Below are 24,255 nucleotides of genomic sequence, written 5' to 3' on the forward strand. Positions count from 1 at the left end.
CGTCCTCAAAGGGAGTAATCCGATGACCCAGCAATTCCACTCCTAGAGAGCTACCCCGCAGAGTTGAAACGTGTACGCACACAAAAACTTGTACATGACGGTTCCTAGCAATATTATTCACAAAAGCCAAAAGGTAGAAGCAATCCAACTGTCCATCAGCTGATGAATGGATAAACAAACGTGCTGTGTCCATAGAATGGAATATTACTTGGCCATAAAAGGAATGAAATACTGACACACGTTACAACATGGATGAATCTTGAAAATGTTATGCTAAGTGAAAGAAGTCAGGCACGAAAGCACATGTTATATGATTCCATTTACATGAAAAGCCCAGAATAGGCTTTGTGTGTGTGTGTGTGTGTGTGTGTGTGTGTGTGTGTGTGGTGGCGGCATAGGGCAGAGGGAGTGCTGAGGGAAAAGGAGAGTACAGCAGTTTCTCTTTGGAGTGATGAAGATGTTCCGGGATGGGCTATATTGCACGACTCTGTGAATTCTAAAAACCCTTGAATTTTGTACTTTAAACGGGTGGATTTTGTAGTCTGTGAATTGGATTTCAATAAAGCTGTCATATAAAAATAATAGTGGGGGAAACTGGGTGAGGGAACTCTTTGAACTATTTTCACAAATTGTCTGTAAACCTGAAACGGTTCTAAGATTAACCTCTTATTTTTAAAAAACTTACAGATGAAGTGAACAGAGACCAGACTGATTTCCTGGCTTCCCAGGACCCAGTCTTTTCCAATCCCTCTATCCCAGGCAGCTTGAAGAGGGCAATAGGGAACATATAAACCAGTGACACTCAGCCCTCAAGCTAATGTTCAGAGGGGAGGATGCAAGCAGGGCCCAGATAAACAAAAGCAAATGGGAGGGTTGGCTATAAATGTTCCAGATCCAATGTAAGCAAAGGCAAAAAGCGGACGTGGTGCCTAGACAAGACTTCCACAGGAAAAAAGGGAGGAAGGAATCAAAGAAGAAAGAAACGAGAGAGAAGAAGGAGAGCCTACAAGGGAAAGATGAAGCATCCATTCTGGAAGAAGACACCCCCAGGAATTGGAGAAAACAGACAAATGTTTTGCGTTCTCAAGAAATTAGAGATGACTTGAATTATCTGAAACGAGACATTCAAGTCAAGACGAGGCAATAGAATGAGTTGACAAGGACGTTGTGGGGACTAAGAAAAGAAACCAAGGACAAAAATAACACCGCACTGCGAATGGTTATAGTAGAGTCAGATCAAGGGTATAATTGACACGATAGCAAAATGGAAGACAGATTTGAGAAAAGTCACACAGCCTGGGGCAGAAATTAACCCAATGTGCAGTAGAGGTAAACTCGGAGACCGCCAATCCTCCCATGGGAAAGATACACCAGCAAGCTGTTTCACCTCTCCTCTGATTTCTCATCCATGAAGTCGTGCTAATAACAATATCTGCTACACAAAGTTCTGGGGTGTGCAGGCTCAAGAGGATGGGCTCTGCCCATTCAAGCTGCTCAGGATTTAAATCCTGAGTCTCATTCTTATTACGCGTATAACCTTGACCGACTTACTTCTTTCTTCAGCCCCTTATCTGTAAAATTGTCCTAACAGCAGTCATACAGACTTTGTAAGTTTCCAGTGTGGATTAAACACTTAAGAACCGACGGATACTTCTTGACATAACTTAATGAGTATGTGATTGTTTCAGCTCATGGGAACTTCATAAGTAACGTGCATACTGATGACAAATGAGAAGCATCCCCATTACATAATATTAAAATGCTCACTGTCATCATTCCTATTTAACATTAGTCCCTGGAAGTATTAGCTAGTGGAATCAGACAAGAAAAAAGGTATTATTAGCAGGGAGGTAGGTGTGGTCTGATTGAGACTTACAAGAGAGTATTGACAAGCACAAGATTAGGTAGCCAGAGGAAGAAGGAAAGACTTGATCTCGGTGGCTGGGGACAGAACTAAGGTTTGAGAAGCCAGGAAAGGTAGTGACATCTCTGTTACTGTAGCTCCAAGGTGAAGTCGGATACCACGTCACGGGTGGTCCAGCGAAGGTTACCCATGGGCTGGGAAGGTTGTTAGAGAGCTTCTGAGGGGTATCCAGCCATGGGATTCTAAGGTGCTACCAGTGAGGATACAACCTCCCCTGCCTTTGCTGCAAATGGGTCTCCCGCCTATTCTCCTCTATTTATGGGGAGTGGGGTAGGGGAGGGGCGGTTGTTGAGCCAGCACACTGGGCCGGGAGAAGCTGACCCCCACGTGTGTCCTTCAGCTAGAGTCCCAAGTGTCTCATCTTTAAACTGCCATATGTTCTAGTCAATGTCACCCGAGGTGTGGGCGACATAACTCTGGGGGGTGCGATGATGAACTTAGGTGGCCCAAGGAGGAGGAGTGTTGATACACTGCTATTTATCGTCATGTGTTCGAGGAACTTTTATAAAGAACGCATCGAAAGCATGATGCCATGGGCATTATTGCTTAGATCAAAACAATATTTAAGTAAACAAACTAAGAAAAGTACCTTTAAAGAAACCTTAGGAATAGCACAGAGAGTGAAGCATCATAACACATTCGCGATGGGGGCATCAGAAGGGCTCAAGTTTGGGAACCCAGGGCTCTTGTCAGTGACTCCGGAGTCTGACAAACCTGGATTCTAATTCTGGAGGCTTCACTTACCAGTTGCATGGCCTTAGATGATCCAGGATCCCTTTCATCATGTGGCATAAAAATCAATACTTTTGCACACTCATCTCCTTAGCAACCCTGTTCACAACCCAAAGGTCCGTCAATGGATGAATGGAGCAACAAAACGTGATGCACACATTCGACGGAATGTTATTCAGCTTAAAAAGGGAAGGGAATTCTGATGTGGGCTGCAACACGGACGAATCTTGAGGACGCCACGCCCAGTGAAATCAACCAGTCGCAAAAAGGACAGCTACTGAATGGCTCCACTTACTCGAGGGACCTGGAAGGGTCAAATCTATAGAGACAGAAAGGAGAAGGATGGTTGCCCAGGGCTGTGGGGACGGGAGGGGGAGTTCGTGTTCAACGCGTGCAGAGTTTCAGTTCTGCAAGATGGAGAGAGTTCCGGGGGTAGATGTGGTGATGGTCGCACAACATGCACGTGTTATTACTGGACTATACACTTGACGATGGGTAAGGTGGTGAGTTTTACGTTAAAAATGCATAGAAATCAACTATAAGAAGTAATTTTATGGACTCATATAATGGGGAACGATGGGGGACAGTCAGGGGCTTCAGGTGTGACCGATGCTTTCCAGTGATGGCATCCCCTCAAAAGCCAATATTCCCCTCCTCCCCCCAAATCCAAGGACAGTCTGTGATTGGCCCAGCTTGGGTCACATGCTCATCCTGCCCCTGAACCAGTCCCTGTGCCCAGGGATTGGGGGCTGTGGTTGGATGGAATTAGTTTCAGTCCCACCCTGGAAGGAGGGTGGGGGACACCTTGGGCAGGCACAAACAGCGGCTACCACAGTGGCTAAGGAGACTGGATCCCAAGAAGGACCCAGAGCCATAGGGGAGAAGGTTGGAAAGGACAGTCTATCTTCATGCTTCAGGCAGAGAGGCAAACGGTAGGGAGAAACTTCAGGGTCTGGAGCCAGGGGAAACCTAAGAGTGACCTAGAAGTGGCCAGTGTCCTGGCACCATGATGTCCAAGTGGGTGCGGAGTCACCGCAGACAGGGGGCGCTGCTAAGCATAGAGACTCTGCAGAGCCCTTAGGAGCCACAGCCCTGGAACCAGCCTGGCCTCCAAACCACATAGGATCTGAGGGCACAGGTGACGAGGAAGGCAGGCTGGATGCCACTGGCATTTCCAAGAAGGCCAGCGACAACTCTGACCAGTGCTATGTGATGTGTCTGGAACCTCCAAGTGCCCTCTGCTGCCTGTCCCCGTGGGGGTTAGTGGTGATTCCCTTAAAATCTGGAGATAGGACGTGGGCCAGTTGAGGGACTTTGAAGAGAGTCAGGGAGTGACAACAAAGCCCGACTTGCTCCGTATCTGAGAGATGGGGGAAGAGGAAGCAGGAGGAAGGTGGGCGAAGTGGCTGGGAGTGAGAAAGCAGCAGGCCAAGGGTGGGTGGCCCGCAAGAAGGCGGCGTAGAAGGAAAGAGCACTGACTGAGGAGCCCCGCAGCCCTGCGTCTGATCCACTATTTATTGGCTGTGTGAACTCTGATGTGTTACTGTTGCTTATGCTCTAAGCCTCGGGTTTTCCACCTGTAAAATGTGGTCATGACGCCTGCCTTACAGGTTGTCTTGGGCGCCCAATGGGGTCAGGGTATCCGTACGAGCCCAGCTCGGTCCTCCACGTCCCTGCAAGGTAACAGTTTCCCATTGGTAGAGATTAGTGTTCTCTTCCACAGTGTTTTTCTGTGTGCGTGGTTCAGCTCAGACCCTTTATCTTTCTTTCTCCCGATAGACCGCAGGGCTGCGGAGAAAGATCTGTTGGCCATCTACCCTCCAAATATATGTGTAAGAAGCCAGGCCCAGAACACCCTGTCTTTTAAGCGCAGTGATAAAGGGTGCAAAGGCCAGGCGGTGACACAGGCATTTTGCAGGGAGTTGCAAAAGCAAAATAGATAAATAAATCTCAAGGACCAGCTCAGCAGCTCTGGAGAGAGGGATACTCTCTGGAATAAGACAATGACGAGAATCTGCAGTGGCAAATATTAACCTCTTGGTAATACTTCCCGAACAGTTAAAGGGGAGGTAGGAGGCTTACTGAAACAGCCAGGTGTTCTGTGCCAACAAGTATGATTTATTCTGGAAGCAGATACCTTCTAGGATGTTCTACTGTGTGGATGGCTAAAAATTATTCCTAAGGGAGGAGGGAGAGATTGTCATAACTACAATTGCCAAGGGGCAAGGGCCCTGGTCTAGGAACAGACCTCTAGGTCAGCCCGTTGACAGGGCTGGACAGCCCAAGGGAGGGGCTGGAGAGCCAGGGAACGGGGACTGGGTGGGGGGGGGGGAGCTGAACTATTGAATCGGCAAAACTATTAAATGAGAGAAAATTCCTACACGGGCTACAACATGGATGAGCCTGGAGGACATCGTACTGAGTGAAATAAGCCAGTCACCAAAGGATAAATACTTTGTGACTCCACTGATACGAGGTACCTAGGGCAGTCCAGTTCCTAAGGGGGTGCTGGGGGCAAGGAGGGGGAACGTGGAACAAGTGTTTGATGGGCACACACATTCAGTTTTGCAAGGTGAAGAGCGTTCTGTGGACAGATGGTTGGTGATGTTTGTACAACAACGTGAGTGTACTTAATCACCGAACTGTATACACCTGAAATGTGGGTAGAGTGGCAAGGTCTATGCTATGTGGATTTTAGCAAGATTAAAAAAATGGAGAACAATGAAAGTACAATGAACGTGGGCTTTCTGGAGGCGAACGCGTGGTAGGGGTGCAGACGGGGGAGGACGAAGCCAGCAAGATGACAAGGGGCGTGGTTATAAAAGAGGCTGCCGCCAGGGGGACGTCCTCCGTGGGAGAGGGGACTTTAAAAAAACAAGGCGATCTCATAGGGACGTGAAGCTGTTGGCTGGATCCACAGCCAATCCCCGTCCAGCCCCTGATCTGGACCGAAGCCTGCGGCACACACAAGGTTTGCGTGAACGGGGTATTTGAGGAAACCCGGAGGGACGCAATCGGTCTGAGGTGCCCGTGAGGTGGGGCCGAATCGAGTGGCCAGAAGAGGACGGAGCGGTGATCCACGGACCTAATTCAGTGGAAGCAGGAGCTCAGAGCCACAGGCGACCATGACACTGTAGATCCTCAGCGCCTCCCATATCTCCGCGCCCCGGCTTCCCAGGGAATCTGCAGAAATCCCAAGGCTCACGCTGGACTCCCCAGAGGGTCAAAGCCCATCTTCTCTAGATCGTAAAGGGGAGCGAAACCCCAGCTGGGTCACATTTCCGCTACGTCCCCTCCTTGATCTTGCCGACCACCGTTTTTGTTAACGCTCACGCTTTTTGCATTGCAGCCACAACCTTTGGTGAGGGTTGCTGTCCGCAAGGCAGTAGAGCACAGCGGGGAAGAGCGGGGGGGTTCCCGAGCCAGACGTGCTGGATTTGGGTCCTGGATCCGCCACTTGCAGTGTGGATTTGGACAGATGGTTTGAGCCCTGATTTATTCATCTAGAAAATGGGAGCGATGATATTAGGAGAGCTTCTGGGAGAAGCTGGTAGTGATGGAGGTATTGGTATTACTTTATGGAGGGCTGTGGGTTCTTGACCTCCGCTCTGACCTACCCAGAGTCCTGTGTGTGTTGGCTCGGGAAGGACAGAGCCTCATTCTCAGGCTGCCTTTCAGCTCTCAGGAACACAGAACCAGCTGAGCCCCGCGTGAGTGATTCCACTTGGGCTTTCTTCAAGGGAGTGGGGCACAGGCCTACTACCGAGAGTAGGCATGGAATTGTCCTCTTAAAGGGAAGGTAGGTTTTTAATAGGCTCCCTGTGATAGGAAAGTCGGGGTTGCTGTTGAGGCCGTAGGGCTGGGAACAACCTTGAACCTGGGGGCTGCTCTTGAGCAGGGCGGGCAAAGTGGCTCAGACTCCTCAGCATTCTGCCTCTGGCTTTGACGGTTTCTCTGCTGCGTTCTGGCTTGAATGCATTCGGAGGACTTGGGCTTTCCCGAAATACTCTGGGAGAAGGGAAGACATCGGTCAGGAGAGGACAGGGAGGGGACAGGCCCCAACTTGGGAGCTGCTCGGGAGACCCAGGTGGACCAAGACGTGGGTCAAGCCCCGCTTCTGCTCTGGGCTCCGCTGGTGACTCGGGAGGGGCCGACTCCCCTCCCTGAGCTTCACCACTGCCTCTTCTGTCTACACCCAGGGAACAAATACCCAAGGAGTGCCTACTCTGTGCCAAACACTCAGTCGGGCCCCTGGGACCCCTTACAGTCTAGTGAGGGAGAATCGTGTACATGCTGGATATCTGTCCTCTTCTCTCCCCCTGCCCTGGCCTAAGGCACCAGAACCATGTAGCAGCCTCCTCCCCGGTCTCCCCTCATCCCCGCCTGCCCCCAACAGTCCATTTTCTACTCAGCAGACAGAGGGGTCCCCCATGCCCTGCATATAACCCTCCAGTGCACACCTATGCCCTCTGCATGAGACCATGGGCCGGCCCTGCCCACCTGGCCCATTTCCCTTCTTACTACTGTCCTGCCCCACAAGGCCCTGGCCACCCTGGCCTGCTTATGCCTGCTCGTGCTCTCACGCACACACCAGGCAGGTGAGGGCCCTACTTCTGGGCTCTCCCCAGACCTGCACAGGGCTGGATCCTGCCTGTCGTTCAGCCCAAGGAGCCCTCCCCCGACCCTGCCAGTCCTTCTTACTGTCCCTCATTTTACCCTGCTTTATTTTCCTCTGGCATCTGTCCCCTCAGGTGTTTTTATTTGTTGTCTGCACTCCTCCTCACGGGGCTAGAAGCTCTATAGCAGCAGGAACTTGTCTGGAATCTTCCCCAGAGCCCCACTCACAGCCGCTAAGCAAGCCTCTCTCAAATGAATGAGTGAATAGATGAATGGATGGAATGGGCAGCTTCCCTAGGACTGGGACTCATCTCTGGGGTCCTTGACCCCCCCCCCCCACCCGAGGAGTACAGCCAGGGTGGGACTCGAGGAGCACCCGGGATGATCTGCTGCGTGGAATCTTACCCGGTTTGTCGCCTTTGGGTAGAGGCGGTGTCTTCGTCTTCTTCAAGGATTGGCTATAACCGACACAAAGACAAATCTGGGAAGGCGAGGCCTGAGCCCTCTGCTGCAGAGTGGAGGCAGGGAAGTGCTCCGGGGAGACGCAAGAGCCCCCCCTCCTGGAGAGCCCCAAAGTATCTGTCCCTGGCTGGCACCACCCAAGCGGGACCCCGACAGACAACTGTGACTCCATTGCCTGCTGTGGCCCCAAGGAGCCAAGGCCCTTCTGCCCCAGGAGCGGTAAGGGAGGCCCCCGCACCAGCCCACCCCAGCCCTCACTTGGTCCCTGCTTCCTCGCAGAGAGGAAGCCTTCCCCCGTGAGTGGAGAAAACAGAATTTCTGCTGCCCTGATAGAGGGCTTCAGCTTTGCACCAAAGCAAACCTTTTTACGCACCCAGTGTAATTTTCTTCCCTAGGGGTCTGGGCGAGGGGTTTTGAGACGTGAAACGGAGGCCACCAGATGGGCGGTGGCTTGCCCCAGGTCATAGTGAAGCCTGCCTTCCTTCTGTGCCTCCCGTGGTCTCTCAAAGTGGAAAAGAGCATCCCGTTCCGGGCCAGAGCAAGAAGCCAGGCCTTCTGGTTAATGAGCACGAACACCTGCCTCCTTCCCCCCTGCCCATGCTGCAGCCACCCCACACGTGTCCCCTGGAGCGAGCACGTTCCTGCCTTCCCTTCCTGACTGCCCCCACGCTCTCATCTGCTCCTGCAAATCCTTCCTACGTCAGTAGTGTTCCCCAAGCTCTATCAGAAAAGCTCCGGAGATTGTCCAAATCACGCATCCCCCGGTTCGTCCCCAACCTGCTGTGTTGGAATCTCTAGGTATTCGCATTTTTAACAAGGTCTCCGGCAAATCTGCGTGCGGCTGGGCTCAGAAGTTAGACCAGCCCAAGGCCGAATCAACTGTTCTCGAGCCTTAGGTCTCTCATCTATAAAATGCAGGCGGTTGTATGGACCACAGACGTGTAAAGTGTCTGCCTGGACATGCCAGGCAGGCACGGTGGGCACCCGCTATTGCTAGTTCCGTTGCTGACGCCCAGGCCCTCCTCACCTGCTTCGTGAGGGCTTCCCTTTCCCAGTCTCCTCCAGCCATCCAAGGCGCTTAACCCCGGCATTAAGGTATCTCTGCTTGCCTGTGTTAGCTTTCCTCCTCTACTTGTCTTCTCAAAGACCAAGAGCATCTGGAGGGGTAGATGCGGCTTCTCCAGCCCTGCCTTGTTTATAGCTGACACAGGTCACCCCTTGGGCATCCCCCACAGCCAGCCGCCAAGGTCCGGTCTGGCAGAGGGGCCTTCATGCAGCACCGGCTGGACTGGAGGGTCCCTGAGGAAGGGCCCGGGCCCGCTCCCGCTCCCCCAGCATCGGCTCCGGCAGCCCAGGCGGTGGCCAGCGCCGGGATGCCTTTTCTGGACCACCCTTGGCCTCACCTGGGAGGACAGGAGGCTGAATGCGAGGGAACAGTTCTGGGAACTGCGGGGAGGGGTGCAAAGCTCACCTGCAGGGTGGCTGTTTCCTCTCTTGAGATGGCTCTTGGCCTTCCTGGAGCTGATCCAGAAGTTTTTCTACTGGGATGGAGTCTAGGGGCTGAGGAAGGAGCTGCGCCACCGCTGTCTGCAGGAGCCCCAGGGCCAAATCTTTCTCTGCAAGCACAGCCAGGGGGTGCAGTCCTCAGTGGCTACACCCACCCTGTCCTGTCCCCACAAGGGACGGGCTGGAAGAGGGGCCTCCAGCTCTCCTGCCCAGCCTGGCCCAAGCAGCTTTCTGGCTCCAGCTCCCTCTTCTGTCGTGGCCCCTGTGGGCACGCGGCCCTCCTCGCCCCCCCCTCCCCCCTTTCTGTCACTACTCTTTCATTTGTGTACACCTTGTTCTTGGCCCCCTCTGGCCCGCCCACCAGCCCACCCACCAGCCCACCGGTCCTGCCTCCTCCCCTGCCTTCTGCCCCTCCCCCGCCCCGCCTCCCCTCTCTCTGCTCTGCCCCTGCTGGGATACACCTTCCGGCCTGTGTGCCAGTGTGCGCGCGCGCACGTCATTCCCGTGTTCGCGAGCATGCGCCTGTGTGCTTATGTGCACGTGTTGCGTCTGTGTGTGCGTGTGCCCCACGGCGGTGGGTGAGGGGGTGTGTCTGCTGAGTACACCTTTGGACCCCGCCCTCCCAGGTGCCATGGCCAGTGGTCAGCGCAGAGGCACCTCCGAGAAGCAGGGTCGGGGCAATCCCACTGAGGACGGAGGAGGAGGGTGCAGGGGCGTGGTGCAGCTGGGAAAGGTTAGTTTGGGGCTCCAGAAAAGGAGAGGGGGCCCAGGCGGAAGGCCCTGGGCGGGAGCCGAATGACACCCAAGTCCTGCAGAAGCAGAGAACAAGGCCCTCCACTTCGAGAAAGACGTGGGCACGGGCTGCGTCCTCACCTTTCGGGGGAGCATATAGTAGCCAGAACTGGATAGCGCTCAAGGAGTCTGTCTGCAGGATTTGGCAGAGGAGCTCCAGGATCTGTGGGCAGGAGGACAGGCCTTGGGTCAGGGTGCCCGGATGGCACGTGCCAGCCAGCAGCGCAGGCCCCCCTCCCGCTCCCACAGCCACACGCTTGGCTAAAATGGTCCCCGCGATGGACCCTGCCCCCGCAATGGTCCCCTTCCCTGTGACTTCACACTTTATGGAGTGCTTTCTCTCCCGCCAGTCCTGGAGGGACATTCCTAACCTCCTCACTGGCCAGATGAGGAATCTGAGGCCTTGAAAGGACACCTAGCAGGGACAGTGTGGCAGAACGCAGCCTCTGAATCAGGTACGTGGGCCCCTCATTTGTGAAGCCTGCGTGGGCTGATTTTACCCCAAAGTCCCTCACTGGGGAGGCAAAGGCAGAGCTGGCCAGTCAGCTCCTTGGAGACGCGCCGAATCCTTGGTGTGGGGGTTTCAGGGACCACACAGGCCTCCCCACCCTGGAGTTCCCAGGGTCTAGAGATGCCAGCAAAGAGGTGGAGTGATCCCAATGGGCGGGCTGAGGGCCAGGGCTGGCTGATGCCGCAGATCGCCCAGCGTGGGGCTCCGTCCCGCCGAGCAGCGTGCACACTTTGCTGTCAGCTGGTTCCTCAGCCTCTGGCACCTTTGCCACTTCGGGGCCCTCTTTCCCCCGTGTTCTCCAGTCACGGGTCATCGGGGGAAGATCCAGCTCTGTGTCAGATGGGCTAAGGGGGCGGCTGTGCCTATGGTCGGCCGGAGTTGGGGCCTGCGGTGGGAGGTGGAGCCCCTGCAGTCCTGGGAAAGCGGGGTCCCCTTAGTGCTTGGCGGTCAGTCTTCCCATGACCTGAAGGGGCCCCGTCAGTCCCCAGCAGGTCTGTCTCATTCTTGGCAGAGTGGGAACTAGGCCAAGGCTCTTCCCAGGCCTATGCCTGCTAGGGTGCCCCCTTATCCCCAGATACCCGCCTGCTGTCGTGACCCCCACCCTGGGTGTGCCCCTGGGCCCTTCTCCGTTCTCCGCATCCAACTTACCTGCCCTGTGCCCCCTCCCCACAGGACCTGAGAACCTAATTCCAGGCAAGATGAGGCCGCCCTATGGTGGAGAAAGTACTGCTCTAGTCCCAGCTATGCTGCTCCCTCTCTGGGGACCTGGGCCACAGAATGTCACTTGGCAGGGCCTTAGCCTCCCTATCCGTGGAACGGGGATCCTGGGCCCTGTCTGCTCTATCCACTTCACGGGACTGTTGTAAGTCTCCAAAGGGACCGCGTGCTCGGAAGTGCTGATCACGGGGAGGGTGTCGAGATGCTGGCTCAGTGTCTAACCTTTCCTGGAGAATACGTATGCGTTGTCGCAGGGGACCCTCAAGTCGCCTCAGCCCAGCGGAATCAGTCACGGACTCATGCCAGGCCTCGATGGGAAACTTGCACGCGGAGGAGGTGGGTTTCTGCTTCATGTGGTACAGACCAAACCCCCCAGAGTGTGTGGGGACCGGGCTGGGACTGGCCTTGCAGCCTGCAGGCTGCAGCACACCAGGGCGTGGGCTGGGGACACGGCCGGCAGGACCCTGCTCTCCACGCGTCTCACTCCCTCCCTGAACTCATCCAGTGCCACGGCTGGAGCAGCCCCTCGAGACATGTTCCTGCTCCCAGCTTGGGTAGATCCTGGCACTAAAGCCCCGATGGGAAAGGCCTTCAAAGAGCGGGGGTGGGGAAGGCTCACACAGAAACCTGGAGGCCGCAGGGGATTGGATCCAGGCTCCTGACTCCCAGGTCTCACAGCCTCGGGTACAAGCGGCCCTGGGAGAGGCCGCACTCGAAAGCAGTTTGTAAGCACCTTGGTGGGATTACTGTGAGCCTGGGAGCAGCAACCACCACGTTCTCAGCCCTCAAGACGAGGCCTCGGTTGGGCCTGTGGCCCCCAGCCTTCCCAGGGCCTCACCAGCAGCTCCTGATCCGGCAGCTTGAAGGTCTGGACTCCTCCATCTTTACCAGAGGGATAAATCCGTGGGTCCTGGCGGGAGTGACGGTGGCCAATGGCTCTGGTGCCAGTGGGGATGAGCCTGCCGGTCTCAGCTGAGTATTTTGCTCCCTGCTCCCGCGGAGGCTCCTCCTTCTGCTGGGAGCAAAGTAGCTAGAGACTCCAGGCAGTGAGAGACAGAGAGAGAGAGAGAGAGGCTCAAGGAAGAAGCCAGAGCAGAAGAGAAGGAGGCCCAGTCACACCTCCAGGGCACCATCACCTCCTGGAATCCCAGCATCACAGCGTTGCAGGGACCTGGGAGGATGACCGGGCCAGCCCCACCCTGTTCTGGACCCCTCTCCCCAGCCGGGAGCCCATCAGTTAAAGCCAAAGTTCTTCCTCCTGGAACTTCTTGAATGCTGGAGCCCCTGGTGGTCCTCTGAAGTCCTCATACTTCCTCCTGGGTAGACGCTCCCTGCCCAAACCCCCCAAGCCCATCAGAGATTTGAAAGCAGTATCCTGGGCCAAGGCCCCCGTCGCCTACCTTAATTCCTAGCTCAGCTGCCCCCAGGTCTTTCCCCCAGAGCTTGGCATCCTTTCTTTGCCCTGGGAAAACCCTTCTGAGCCAGGCCTGTGGGTACAAGGCCTGGGACCTCCTACCCCTGCAACCCCAGTTGAGACTGGTAGTATCTTTCTTCCCATTTTAAAGGTAGGAAAAGTGAGACCCAGACAGTTTAGCTGAGTTGCAGTGAGCATTGCAGTGAGTTAGCTGCAAAGCAGGGATGAGAACTCTGCTGCCCAAGACAAGGGCAGGGGGTGCCTGGGTGACTCAGTCGGTTGCTTTCAGCTCAGGTCATGATCTCATGGTTCGTGCGACTGCACCCCATGTTGGGCTCTGTGCTGGTGGTATGGAGCCTACTTGGGATTCTCTTCCTCCCTCTCTCTCTGCCCCTTCCCCGCTGTTGTGCTCTCTCTCTCTCAAAATAAATAAATAAACATTAAAAAAAAAAAAAAAAAAGACAAGGGCAGGACCAGACTCTGTCCCCAAGGGCCAGGCCTGTCCTAAGTCCAATTCCAACTACCTTCAAGCTGCCTCCCAATTGCCTTTACTGGCTTACCAGCAAACAGCACCCGTGAGGCCACCCCATCCTGTTTGAAATCCTTCAGTGGTCCTCCGCTCCTTAGGAGATCTGACACTACACTAAGTTGAGAAACTAAGAACAAACGCCTCTTTTTGCCCACATTCAAAGTCGGCCCCTTCCCACCCTCCCCCCGATGGCTGCCCACTTCAATTCCCTGGACCTCAGCCCCGGTCTCTAAAGATGTCCTGCGTTTCCCAGCTTCTGAGCGTTTGAGCCGCCTGCCCCCACGAGGAATGCCTCCCCCGTCGGGTTCTAAACATCCCACCTCTGTTATGAACCCTTCTTGGACTTCTCCACCTAGCCACGATGGACCCTCCCCCTTCCGCTGGTGCCGCGCAGCCCCTCCTCCCGGGCCAACAGAGCGCCCCTGGTGAGTGCTGTCTCTGCACCCCATTAGGTGGAATCCACTCGGGAGGGATTCCAAGGGACGGCCCCGTCGCACCCCTTCCCAGACAGCTCCTGTGTTCCGCACCCACCTCTTTGCTCTTCAGCTCGTTCTCGGTGAAGACGGCCACCCGAGAAGCCAGGTTCTTCAGTTCCTTCTTCCAGGCCTCTGGGACGAGGGGACAAGACGTTGCCAGCTGATACCCGGGGTCCTCCTCTTTGCCCTCCCTGCGGCACTCGCACTGGGAGGGCTGTGGGGGGTGGGGAGAGCCTGCTCACCTCCCCAGCCTTCTGCCCTGTGTCCTACAGGGAGAGGGGGAGGCGGTGCCCTTGAGGGAAGGAGTGGCAATGCCCCCATTGGTAGGTGAGTGCCGTCGCTACTGGAGGGGGCTGAAGTTCATATCCCAGCCTGTGGCTTCCCCGGGGAGGTGCTGGAGATGCTTGGCTACAGGGGCCGAGATGCCTGCGGTTTAATCTAGCTTTGCCTCTTTTAGGAGCCGGAGGCTGGCACCGAGGTTGGCTCAGTTGCTATGCTGTGCCAGTCACTCAGATACTGGACTGTTCCTGGCGAACCCTCCCAAGCCTCTCTGCGCTGCAGGGCTGTCCTGGTTCCTCCTCCTTGGGGGCTCTCCCCACCCCCACCCCCGCCGGCGGGCTTTCCCTTGGCCCTTCCAGAAGGGTCAGACTGGGCAGGGCAGGGCAGGGGCCTCCGGAAAGCTTTTGCTCCAGCCCCGTCTCTGGCTGGATGGCTCTCACTGACTGGTGCCTGAACATACAAGCTGCTCAATATTTCCAATATCATTCCTGCCTGTAGCTGTCAATCACATGACTATCTGCCCGTCCTCTGTGATAACGCCTCAAACACCTCAAATCTGAGTAGGGGCCACATTTCTGAGGACCTGGGCAGTGGGGAAAAACGCAGATTCTGCTGTCAGAGGAAATGTGGAAAACTCTAGGGTGCCCCACGGAACCCCACTGACCTAAGAGCACTGGTCCTTTCCTTCCCAGGCACCTGCCGAAGTACCCACCATAAGGAAGCCAGGGGTCCCGATTGGACTGCGGGTCTCCGATGGGGACAGGGATGGTGGGCATCGCCATCAGACAGCGGGATAAGAGTGTGGCTTGAGGCAACGGGGCCAGAGAGAACTTGTCTCTGACGACACAGACGGGCTTCCCGGTGAAATCTGTGAAGGGTTAGAGGCTGTGGGAAGGAGGGCCTGGGCCTTATCTCTGATTATCTCTAGAGCAGGGCCACTAACTCTTCCGCTGCTACCTCCTTGATCTACACCACCATCAGGCAGGCCAAGAGAGTCACTCCTGTCACTTCTTTGTCTTCAACCTTCCAGTGGCTCCCACTGACTCAGTGAGATGGTTTAATGGTAACTGGGGTGACCTCTAAGGCCCACACAATCTGGACCCCCCCCCCCACCTCCTTTCTGGTGTATCTCCCTTCTACCCCTCCTTACTCTGTTCCAGCTGTACTGGCTTCCTTGCTGTTCCTCCAGCAGAACCAGGACACCTGCCTCAGGGCCTTTGAACTTGCTGTTCCCAGCTGGGACGTTCTTCCCCCAATATCCACACGGTTCACGCCCTCTCTGCTTTAGTTCTTTGCTCAAATCCCGTGCTATTAATCAGGTCTCCTCCCCTCTAGAGCCTTGGCACTTACCACACTCTGACACTTATCTATTTCCTATCCTTCCCCGTCAGAGTCAGCTCCATGACGGCAGGGACTGTCTTACCCTGCTGTGTCCCCGGGGCCTAAAAAAAGTGCCTGACCCAGAGTTCCCACTGAATAAGATACCTGAGTGGATGAATTGGCCTGCGTTAGAGAACGGAGTACCGTTCCGGGGCCGAACATTCATCCGTTTCTCTGATTTTTAAAATGGCAGAATTGGCAATGAGGGAAATCCTGTAGGGCTACACGGTCTGCCCTTGAGGTCTGCCCCACAAGTCCAGTCTTCCCTTGACCAAGTGCTTGCCAGTGGCCAGGCAGCTCTGTGACCCAAATCTCCATCCTCTCTGGGCCTCAGCCAGGCCCTGACCTCCCCCAGGCCTACCTTGGATGTGGGTCACGTGTTGTGGGTGGGGGTGGTGCCGGGAGAAGAAGGAGTGGTGGCTGAGGCGGCCAAAGCGGTAGGCCCCGGGGCTTTGGGCCTTGGGGGTCCTCAGCGCCGCTTGGATCAGCTGGAAATCCACGATCCCTGGGATCATCAGTTCTTTCCGTGGTCTGCCATTCCCGTGGCTCCTTGGGCTGTGCCCTAACTTCTTTTCAGGCTTCAGATGAGCCCTTGGACTGAAGGAGAAGGTCAAGGAGAAGCTAATGGAGCCTCCTGGCTGCAGTGCCCACCCAAGCTCAGAGCTCAGTGCTTATATGGAGTCTAGTCCCGAGACACGCTGAAGTCGCTTTCCAGGATTTCACTTCCACCCCCATGGCACCCAAAGCCAGGCCCCCCCACCCCGGGGTCCTTTCCCAACTGGCGCAATCCAGTTCCAGGGAGCCTTCTGTCTTCCTAAGGTGCTTCCACAGGGAGCTAGGATCTACTTGAGAAAACTCAGATGAATCTCCCAAGATCTCCGTTTTCTCCCGGAAACCATCTCTAAAGCCGGAAAAAGGACATAGACCCACCTACTCATCCAAATACGTGGGTTGGAGCAAAGGTGCATCGTATACACCTCCAGGGGCAGGGGGCAGACAAAGAGCCTCTCCCCAAGCCAACTACTGACAGCTCAGGAGAAGCCAGCTATAGGCAACACCCCCCCACCCCCCACCCCACCCCCACCCCGTCCCTGTACCCTCCGCGCAGACTTGGCCCAGACTCAGCGTCCAAGGGCCAAAGCTGGAACAACAAGGCCAGACCACGTCAGCAAGTCCTTTGCGGTGGGGGCCGCTCCCAGGAGATGCCGAGCTGACGGGGCAGCTATCAGAGTTGCAACGCTTCGGGGAAGCGTCAAGCTCTTGCTTGGCTTCGCTGGAGACAAGCTTCTCAGGTTGTCTGTCCTCCACCCTGCACCCCTTCCCTCTCCTGACGATGCTGGGCCCTGCCTCCGGAGGAGGAGCTCAAGGTCAGTCCAGCAAGGATCCAAAGGGGGGTTGCTCTCCACCTGGGGCCTGGTGAGACCACCTGCCTTCTCGCTGTCTTCATTCCCTTCTCCCGGTGGCCCTGGCTGAAGGGAGTCCCTCTGGAGAAGAGACGGACTCTGGATATGCTAAGCAAGACGCTCTGCCCCGGGACCCTCTGAGGATTTCGCTGACCAGGCCCCTGAGTTTTCGGTGCTGTCCTCCATCGGCCTCTAAGGGATCTGGGACTTAAAGAAATAAAGCAAACCTTCTCTGAAAGGTGCAGTTACTTGGTCTCTCCTACCCCAACTGACAGAGGGAGTCACCCCTTAAAAACCCCAGGAATTCTTGCACTCGGTGCCTCTACCCCCTGCCACCGTGTCCTTTCCCTCCCCAGGGAGGGACCCAGTCTGTGACCTGTGCTAACTCAGGCCTGAGAACCCACGGGGGGCCTGGCGGATGGCAGCAGAGGGTGAGGGAAGGACTGCGTCTCTTGGCCCCTGGGTCAGGTGAGTTCCCCAGGCCACGCCTGCCCCCCCTGCCCCACCCCCCCCACCCCTTTGGTCAGCAGGGCAGGCGCTTGGGGTCCTACCTCATCAGTGGATGTTCAGCCAACGGGGTCTTCGCCTCTGTAGCCATCGTAGACTTTCTAATGGATAAAGGCCGGCGCACTTAACCCTAGCGTTGAAGTTGGATAACAGGAACTCTCACAGACTGGCGGTTCCTGGAATTGTAAACCGGCACAGACACTTGGGGGAGAGGAATGGACAGCATCTCATAAAACCGAATACTTGCGTATGCCGTACCGCTCAGCAATTCCCTTCCCAGACATTCAGCCAAGAGAAGGGCGACCGGGGCCATCTGTGAGACTGTTCAGACCAACATTGTTCAAACTGGCAAACACCAAACATCCCATGGCGGAAGAATGGAGCTGTGCTCTGTGTGGTCAGCTGAACATCACCTTGCAGTGAAAACGAACCACAGCCACACGGAATGACATGGGTGAATCTCACAAATACAATTGCAAAGTCAAGGCAAGCAAGTCCCAGAAAACCTTACGGCCTGAGATCCTTTTTAAAAATAAAGTATAGGGGCGCCTGGGTGGCGCAGTCGGTTGGGCGTCCGACTTCGGCCGGGTCACGATCTCGCGGTCCGTGAGTTCGAGCCCCGCGTCGGGCTCTGGGCTGATGGCTCAGAGCCTGGAGCCTGTTTCCGATTCTGTGTCTCCCTCTCTCTCTGTCCCTCCCCCGTTCATGCTCTGTCTCTCTCTGTCCCAAAAATAAATAAACGTTGAAAAAAATTTAAAAAAAATAAAAATAAAAAAAAATAAAGTATAAAGGCAAGCAAAAGTCTCACAAATGTGATCAAATGAGGGGAAAAAGGCAAGAAAATGCTGACTGCGGTGATTCAGCTAGTGGCTGTTTCCGAGGGAAGTTGGGGGTTGGGGTGTTGAAATGGGGAGGGAGTACATAAGGTGTGTTAATGATGATATTCTCGTTCTTGGTTTGAGAGGCGCACTTGCTGGTGCCCATTATAATATGAAATAAACTAAATCAGTGGAGTGGATGAAGGATGATAGTTGTTGAGGAATTGTGATCAGTCTAAATCTATAGATCCGAATATAGCTATACAGCCATGCATATACACTTACATTTACATTTACATAGATGTATCTATTTATCTGTCCCCAAAGTGCAGGGATTGCGGGTGCTAGGAAGGGAGCTGGGACAGGAAGTCAGTGCATTCTGAAAATTAACTCTCGGTCACAAGATCTGCAAGGGACCCCAGAAATCCCCAGGGCCAAACGCTTATCAGGCTAGGGTGGAACTCGGGGTGGGGGGGGGCAGCACTGCCTGAGACTGGGGAAGGAGAGACTTGAGGTCCCAGAGCAAGGACCCAAACATCCTGACTTGACGCCTTTAAGGAGAAAAACAGTTGGCAGAACTTCCTTGGAGGGAAGCTGTGGATGTTCTCGATGACAGGGGCTGCGATCTAGAGCACTTACATGCTGCAGGCTTGAGAACAGGCCATTTGGAAGCCCCAAACCCATCTGCCTACAGGAGAAAGTACTTGTTAGAACGGAGACTTTCGAACGCTCTTGACTGCGCTCATAGTAAGAAACTCATTGTTACATTGTGACCTGATTCACATGTGCGTGTGCACACGCTTTTGTGTATGTGAAACTGAAGCAGGAACATCCCGAAGCAACACTTATCCTTGCTACATCCGATGCACAGTGATATTTTCATCGCACTTTTTGTTTTTTATTTTGTAAATGTTAGCTGTGACCCATTAAATTGATTTTATAAGCCACTGATGGGTCACAACCCACAGCTGCTGTGGAAAGGTCACCAGGGACTCGAGCAGGCCAGGCCTGCTTTTCCAGAGCGGGATGGGACGGGCCCCACTGTGTCTGCCTCTGCCCTCGCTTCCCTCTCTGCCTGGGGCCCCAACCAGCTGAGTCCAAGGGGTCTGAATGCTCACACCAAGCCTGAGACCGAACATCCCTTTCCTGTCTCAGCTCCCCCTGGACCCCTGTCTGGCTCTGGTGTCCACTTCCTCCCCTGGAGAGATCCGTGGACTCACCGAGGTAAGTGCCTGCTACAGCATGTGGGTGAGAAGTCCCTGGTGCCTGAGCAGAAAGGAGCAAGAGGGCACATCAACAGGGAAGCTTGGCTGATTCTGCGGGCAAGCCTGTCGGGCTTTGTGACTACGTGAGCCAGTGGTTGCTAGGTTACCCCTTCCCCACAACTCCAGAACCAAGCTCCCCAGCGCCCCTCTCCTCACCACCCTGGCTCCTCTTACCCCTCCAAGTTCCCTTTCCCCCTGGCACTGTGTTTTCAGTGGGGGCCCAGGGAGACGATGAGAGTCTGGGGTTGCTTTCAGCCAGCAAGCAGCAGGCAGGGAGAGAGAAGCTGGCAGAGAAGGCTGATGGAGCTGGGGCCCTGCTCTGTCAGCCCGACCCGGTCTGATGCCACCACAGCGGGCTCTGCCTCCACACGTGCCGGCCCGTTTCTGGGGACTGATTGGCAACCAGCTGTCTCTTAGCCGGAGGGAAGGAGGCTGCCCAAGTGACCCAGAGCATCCCTCCAGCCCCGCTCTAGGCAGGATAGCTGGGTGGAAAGACTGGTCTTCAGTTGGGCTGGGGTTTTGGCTGATTTGTCAGATGTCCCACCTTAGGTAAGTCGCCTGTGCTGCCAGGGACACAGAACCGTAGTAAGAAGGCTCGATTCGAATACCGGTTGTGCTCCTTCTCAGCTGTGTGGCCTCAGACAGATGACCTGATGTCTCTGACCCGCGATTTCCCATGTCTCTGAAATGGAGATGCTACTTCCACTCACTCTCATGGGATTGTTGGGAAGACTGAGTGACTCAATGCATACTGAAGTGTTTCCGACAGTGTTAGGCACTAAGTAAGAGCTCCTACCTCCTTGCCTATAAGGCGGGGTGGCCTCACCTGTTCCCGCGATTAGGGAAGCAATGCATCGAGGCTTATGCCTGGCACACAAGAGGTGCTCTAAAATGGTAGAAATAATCATTATGTCTTGATGGAGATAGGAATTTTTTTTGAGGGAGACAAAAAACACGCGTGTGTGAGTGGGGCAGGGCAGAGAGGGGGTCAGAGGATCTGAAGCGGGCTCCGCACAGACAGTAGAGAGCCCGATACGGGGCCCGAACTCACGAACTGTGAGATCGTGACCTGAGCCAGAGGCAGATGCTTAACTGACTGAGCCACCCAGGCGCCCCTAGGGATAGTATGTAGGTGGGATGGGTCCTTAGTCTGAGGACTACCTTGGGTAATTCACTTGATTGCTCTGAGGCTCAACTTGGACGTCCGTAAAATGATATGAGGCTATCCCTCAGTCCCTACGGGTGTGAGGAGATCAGACACTGTGGCAGGGGCAAACAGGTAAACTAAGGGAAAGTACCTGATGCTGTGTCCTCTTCTTCCAAGGGAAAAAAGGAAGGAGGAAAGCTAGAGACAGACCTGACTCTTTCAAAAGTTCTACCCCTCCCAGCTGAGGGTGCTGACCACTGGTGGGGTACTCCCTGATCTGTTCCTTGCCTCCCGTGCTTCTCCATCCATATAGGTCACGATGGTCTCCTTATAAGTATGGCTTTTCCGGGGCCTGTCTCTGCAGGAATGAGGGGACCCCTTTGAAACCATTCTGCAAGCCCCCTCTTCCACCCTCCTGGGAATCCTGGCTACTATTGCGATAAACAATACTGTGTTTGAAAAAAAAGACAAAGCTTTCTTCCCTCCTGCCCAGCCCCTCCCTGCTGCTTCCAGCTCACTTGGGGGATCTAAAGCCCCCCTTCCCCTTCCACCCCTTCCATTGTATTCTTCAGGACCAAACACCAGGCCTGCAGGCAGATTGCAGCTGCCTGGCGTGGAGAGAATACCTCAGGGAATACACTGTTCGGTAAGGTTGTTACCAAACTTGCTTCTAGTCGGCTTCTTTTTAGAGCATCCAACACAGGAAGGTCTGTCTGCCTGGAAATGCTTTGAAGTTTAGCCCTCCTGCCTGGATGCCTCAGTTATAAGAGGAGCAATATAAACTTTTATAGAGAGTACTTGCTATGTGCCAGGCCCTGTGCTCATCCTTTCAGATGGGTTATCTCAGTTAGCCCCGTAGATGAGGACATTAATGATCAGAGAAGTCCTTAGTGACAGGTGCTACAAACGTTTATACAATTTCTAAAATTGCCACTTTGTTCTTTATAGCTTCTATTTCTTTGCTGCAGCTTTCTATCCCCACCGCCCTTTATTGTAAATGCGTTTCTAAGTGCTCACTGAAACAATATTTTTTATCATGGCTGCTATAAAATCTTCATCGGATCATTCTAACATCTCTGTCATTTTGGTGTTGGCTTCCATTGTGTTTTGTGAGGAATTTCTCCAGAAATTTTCAAGTTTGGAGCATAGGCCGTACCTTTGCATTGTCTCCAGGAGGTATGGTGAGGCCTGCGTTTTCATTCCTGATATTGGACTGGATTTGTTCATTCTCTCTTTCTTTCTCTTTTGTTTTTCCTTGATTCATCCGGCCAAGGGTTATTATTTTTGTGAGGTTTTTTTTCCTTAAAAAGCTCCATTTTTTAGGGAGTTTCTTTGGGCCTTGTGTTCCTTTCTTTGGGCCTTGTGTTCCTTTCATAATTTCTTGATAGGGATACTTACGTCATTGACCTTCGGTTTCCTTCTTTCCAAATCCATGCTACATTTAAGGCCACAATAGCTGCATCCCACACATTTTTCAAGTTTGCAGGAGATGAATGCTGCCTTAGTTCGGCTTCAATTTGCATTTTCTCTAGTCAGATGGAGTATCTTTTCCTATGCCTAAATGCTATTTGGATACTTTTTTTGTGTGATTTCTGTTCATATCTTTTATCCACTTCTTCTGTTTGTTAGTCCTCATATGAATATATGCATTTATATATTAGAAGTTATCCCTTTGTAACATAAGTAAGAAAACATTTTTTTCTGGTTCATTATTTTTCTTTTGACGTTGCCTAGGCCTTGAACTCAGTTTTGGATCCCCGTCCTGCTGAGGGCTTACTCACTGACTTCTGGAGTTCAAACAGGAGAGCTCATTTTGACCCTTTCTGCCTTGTTGGGCTTTCATTTATCGCCACGTAAGGTCCACAGAACAGAGGCCACAAACACAGGCTCCAGAGACCCTTGGGCCTGCCATCTCCTGGCTATGTGATCTCAGATAAGTTTTGACAACCTCTAGACCCCAGGTTCCTCTTCTGTAATGTAAACATAATAATTCTGCCCCTTATGGGGCCGTTCAATCCCTAAATAAGATAACGCGCCTATAATCACTCAGCACAGTGCCTGGCCCATAGTGAAGACTTGGGGCATGGTATTTTTTTTAGATTATTGTTTACCCAAATCATGTGAACATTTCATGAATAGCTGCTGTGTTACCCTAGTGCTGTCCCCCATCAGTGCGGGAGAAAGTCCTGGGGTCACGTGCCTCTTGGCTCACCTGCTGTGTCTTTTCTGTTTCGTATGTGGAGCTCTGGATTGTGGCCAGTACCACTGGGTGCTTTGATGGCTGCCCTGAAAACGGAGAGTCGGCCAGGCTCTTGGGGTACACCCGCCATGGCATTGCCTGTGCCTCTGTTGTCTCCAAGTCTGTGTGACTAGCCTTCTGGTGGTCTTTTAGAGAAGAGGGGAGGAGAGAAGGGGTGTAACTAAAGACCACACATGGTTCCCCTGGGATGATCAAAGTTACCTGGTTACCTGTCAGCTGAGCAGGACTCACAGCTCTGGAGCTGACAGGTATAGACTGGCCTAAGCCAGCGCTCAGGAAGGTCACCCAACTGGAAGAGCAGGCATCACAGAAGAGAAAAGAAGCCTGAGCCCTCTAGAGACATCTAAGGTCATGGAACCACACAAGCTTCCTATATTCATCCTTTTGCGAGCTAAGTGTCTCTCTGACTCCCACCCCAAGTTGTCCCGTCACACTCCCTTTTGACACCCAATAACTCATTCAATTACGTCTATTTCTTCGCCGCCGGGTCGGAGGCCAAATCTGCCTTGTTCATCGGCTCGCATAGGCCGCCACTCTGCACGGTGGTTACACGGGTGTGTTTGTTCTGTGTGAATTCACTGGGTTCCTGGTGCAATCCCTGGTGCCCAGTAAATACTAGTTGAATAAATGAATGGATGAATCATGGAGCATAAGGTAGTTATTTAGGCCATTCACCCACTACATGCCCAAATCCTTGCCTCAAGATTCCTACCAAATGTGTGCCAGAATTTGTCAATAAAACAGCTCTGGTGACAGAAAGCTCTCTACTGCTCGACGCTCCCTGTTTATTTTGTGTAGTCCTGTTGGGCGGCAAAGCTCTTCTTAATACTGAGCTGAAATATATTTCCATGAGGCTTCCAGTTGGTATTCTTGTTCTTCCCTTAGGGTCTCATAAAGCAAACGTAGGTCTTCCTTGTGATCACAACCCTCCAGACAAATGAAGCTAGTGGACACATCTACCTCTTGTCCAGGCTAATTATAAAATCATTGACTAGATACCTATTGAGTACTTACAGCATGGAATGGACTAGAGCGTACAAAGATGTCTTCAAGAGGTTATAGGTCTTGGGGGCACCTGGGAGGCTCAGTCGATTAAGCGTCCGTCTCTCGATTTCAGCTCAGGTCGTGATCTCACGGTTCATGAGTTTGAGCCCCGCATCTGGCCCCGCACTGACAGCACAGAGCCTGCTTGAGATTCTCTCTCACCCCCTCTCTCTGCCCTCCCCCTGCTCATGCTCATGCATGTGCCACTTGTGCACGCTCTCTCTCTGTCTCTCTCTCAAAATAAATAAACTTTAAAAAAAAAATGGAGGCTACAGGTCTTGTGGGGAGTCAGGGAAGTGGAGATAGAATGTGGTAAGTGCTGGGGACAGTGGAGACACAGGGAAGGAGAGCCCAAGCCCACCTAGGGGTCTTGGGGAAGGCTCCACAGAGGGATGGGTTATAGACAGTAGAGCAGGGAGGAGAGATGTTCCGAGAAGAGGAGAGCGTGTGCAGAAGTCTGGGGATACGAGAG

The 24,255-nt window shown here is 53.8% G+C and overlaps 2 protein-coding genes across 2 annotated transcripts in view; one reads left to right on the plus strand and one right to left on the minus strand.

Moving 5' to 3' along the window:
- Positions 1-6,444: 6,444 nt before the first annotated feature.
- On the minus strand, positions 6,445-19,362 carry TBATA (thymus, brain and testes associated). The gene is made up of 10 exons (XM_053888560.1): positions 19,288-19,362; positions 17,294-17,450; positions 15,701-15,936; positions 14,672-14,827; positions 13,736-13,812; positions 12,100-12,273; positions 10,115-10,196; positions 9,207-9,351; positions 7,679-7,731; positions 6,445-6,664 (listed from the first exon to the last, which is right to left on the minus strand). Exons 2-10 carry the CDS (start codon positions 17,338-17,340, stop codon positions 6,579-6,581), a joined length of 1,056 nt encoding a protein of 351 aa, XP_053744535.1. The 5' UTR covers positions 17,341-17,450; positions 19,288-19,362; the 3' UTR covers positions 6,445-6,578.
- The window catches only part of SGPL1 (sphingosine-1-phosphate lyase 1), a 74,894-nt gene continuing 69,641 nt past the window's right edge, over positions 19,003-24,255 (plus strand). Inside the window, exon 1 of the mRNA XM_019444438.2 lies at positions 19,003-19,291. Within this exon, the coding sequence (XP_019299983.2) occupies positions 19,018-19,291 (274 nt within the window). The 5' untranslated portion in view covers positions 19,003-19,017. The remainder of the gene's footprint in view (positions 19,292-24,255) is intronic.

This window comes from Panthera pardus, unplaced genomic scaffold (assembly GCF_024362965.1).
Source record: "Panthera pardus isolate Hobbes unplaced genomic scaffold, ASM2436296v1 HiC_scaffold_22, whole genome shotgun sequence".
Classification (NCBI taxonomy): domain Eukaryota; kingdom Metazoa; phylum Chordata; class Mammalia; order Carnivora; family Felidae; genus Panthera; species Panthera pardus.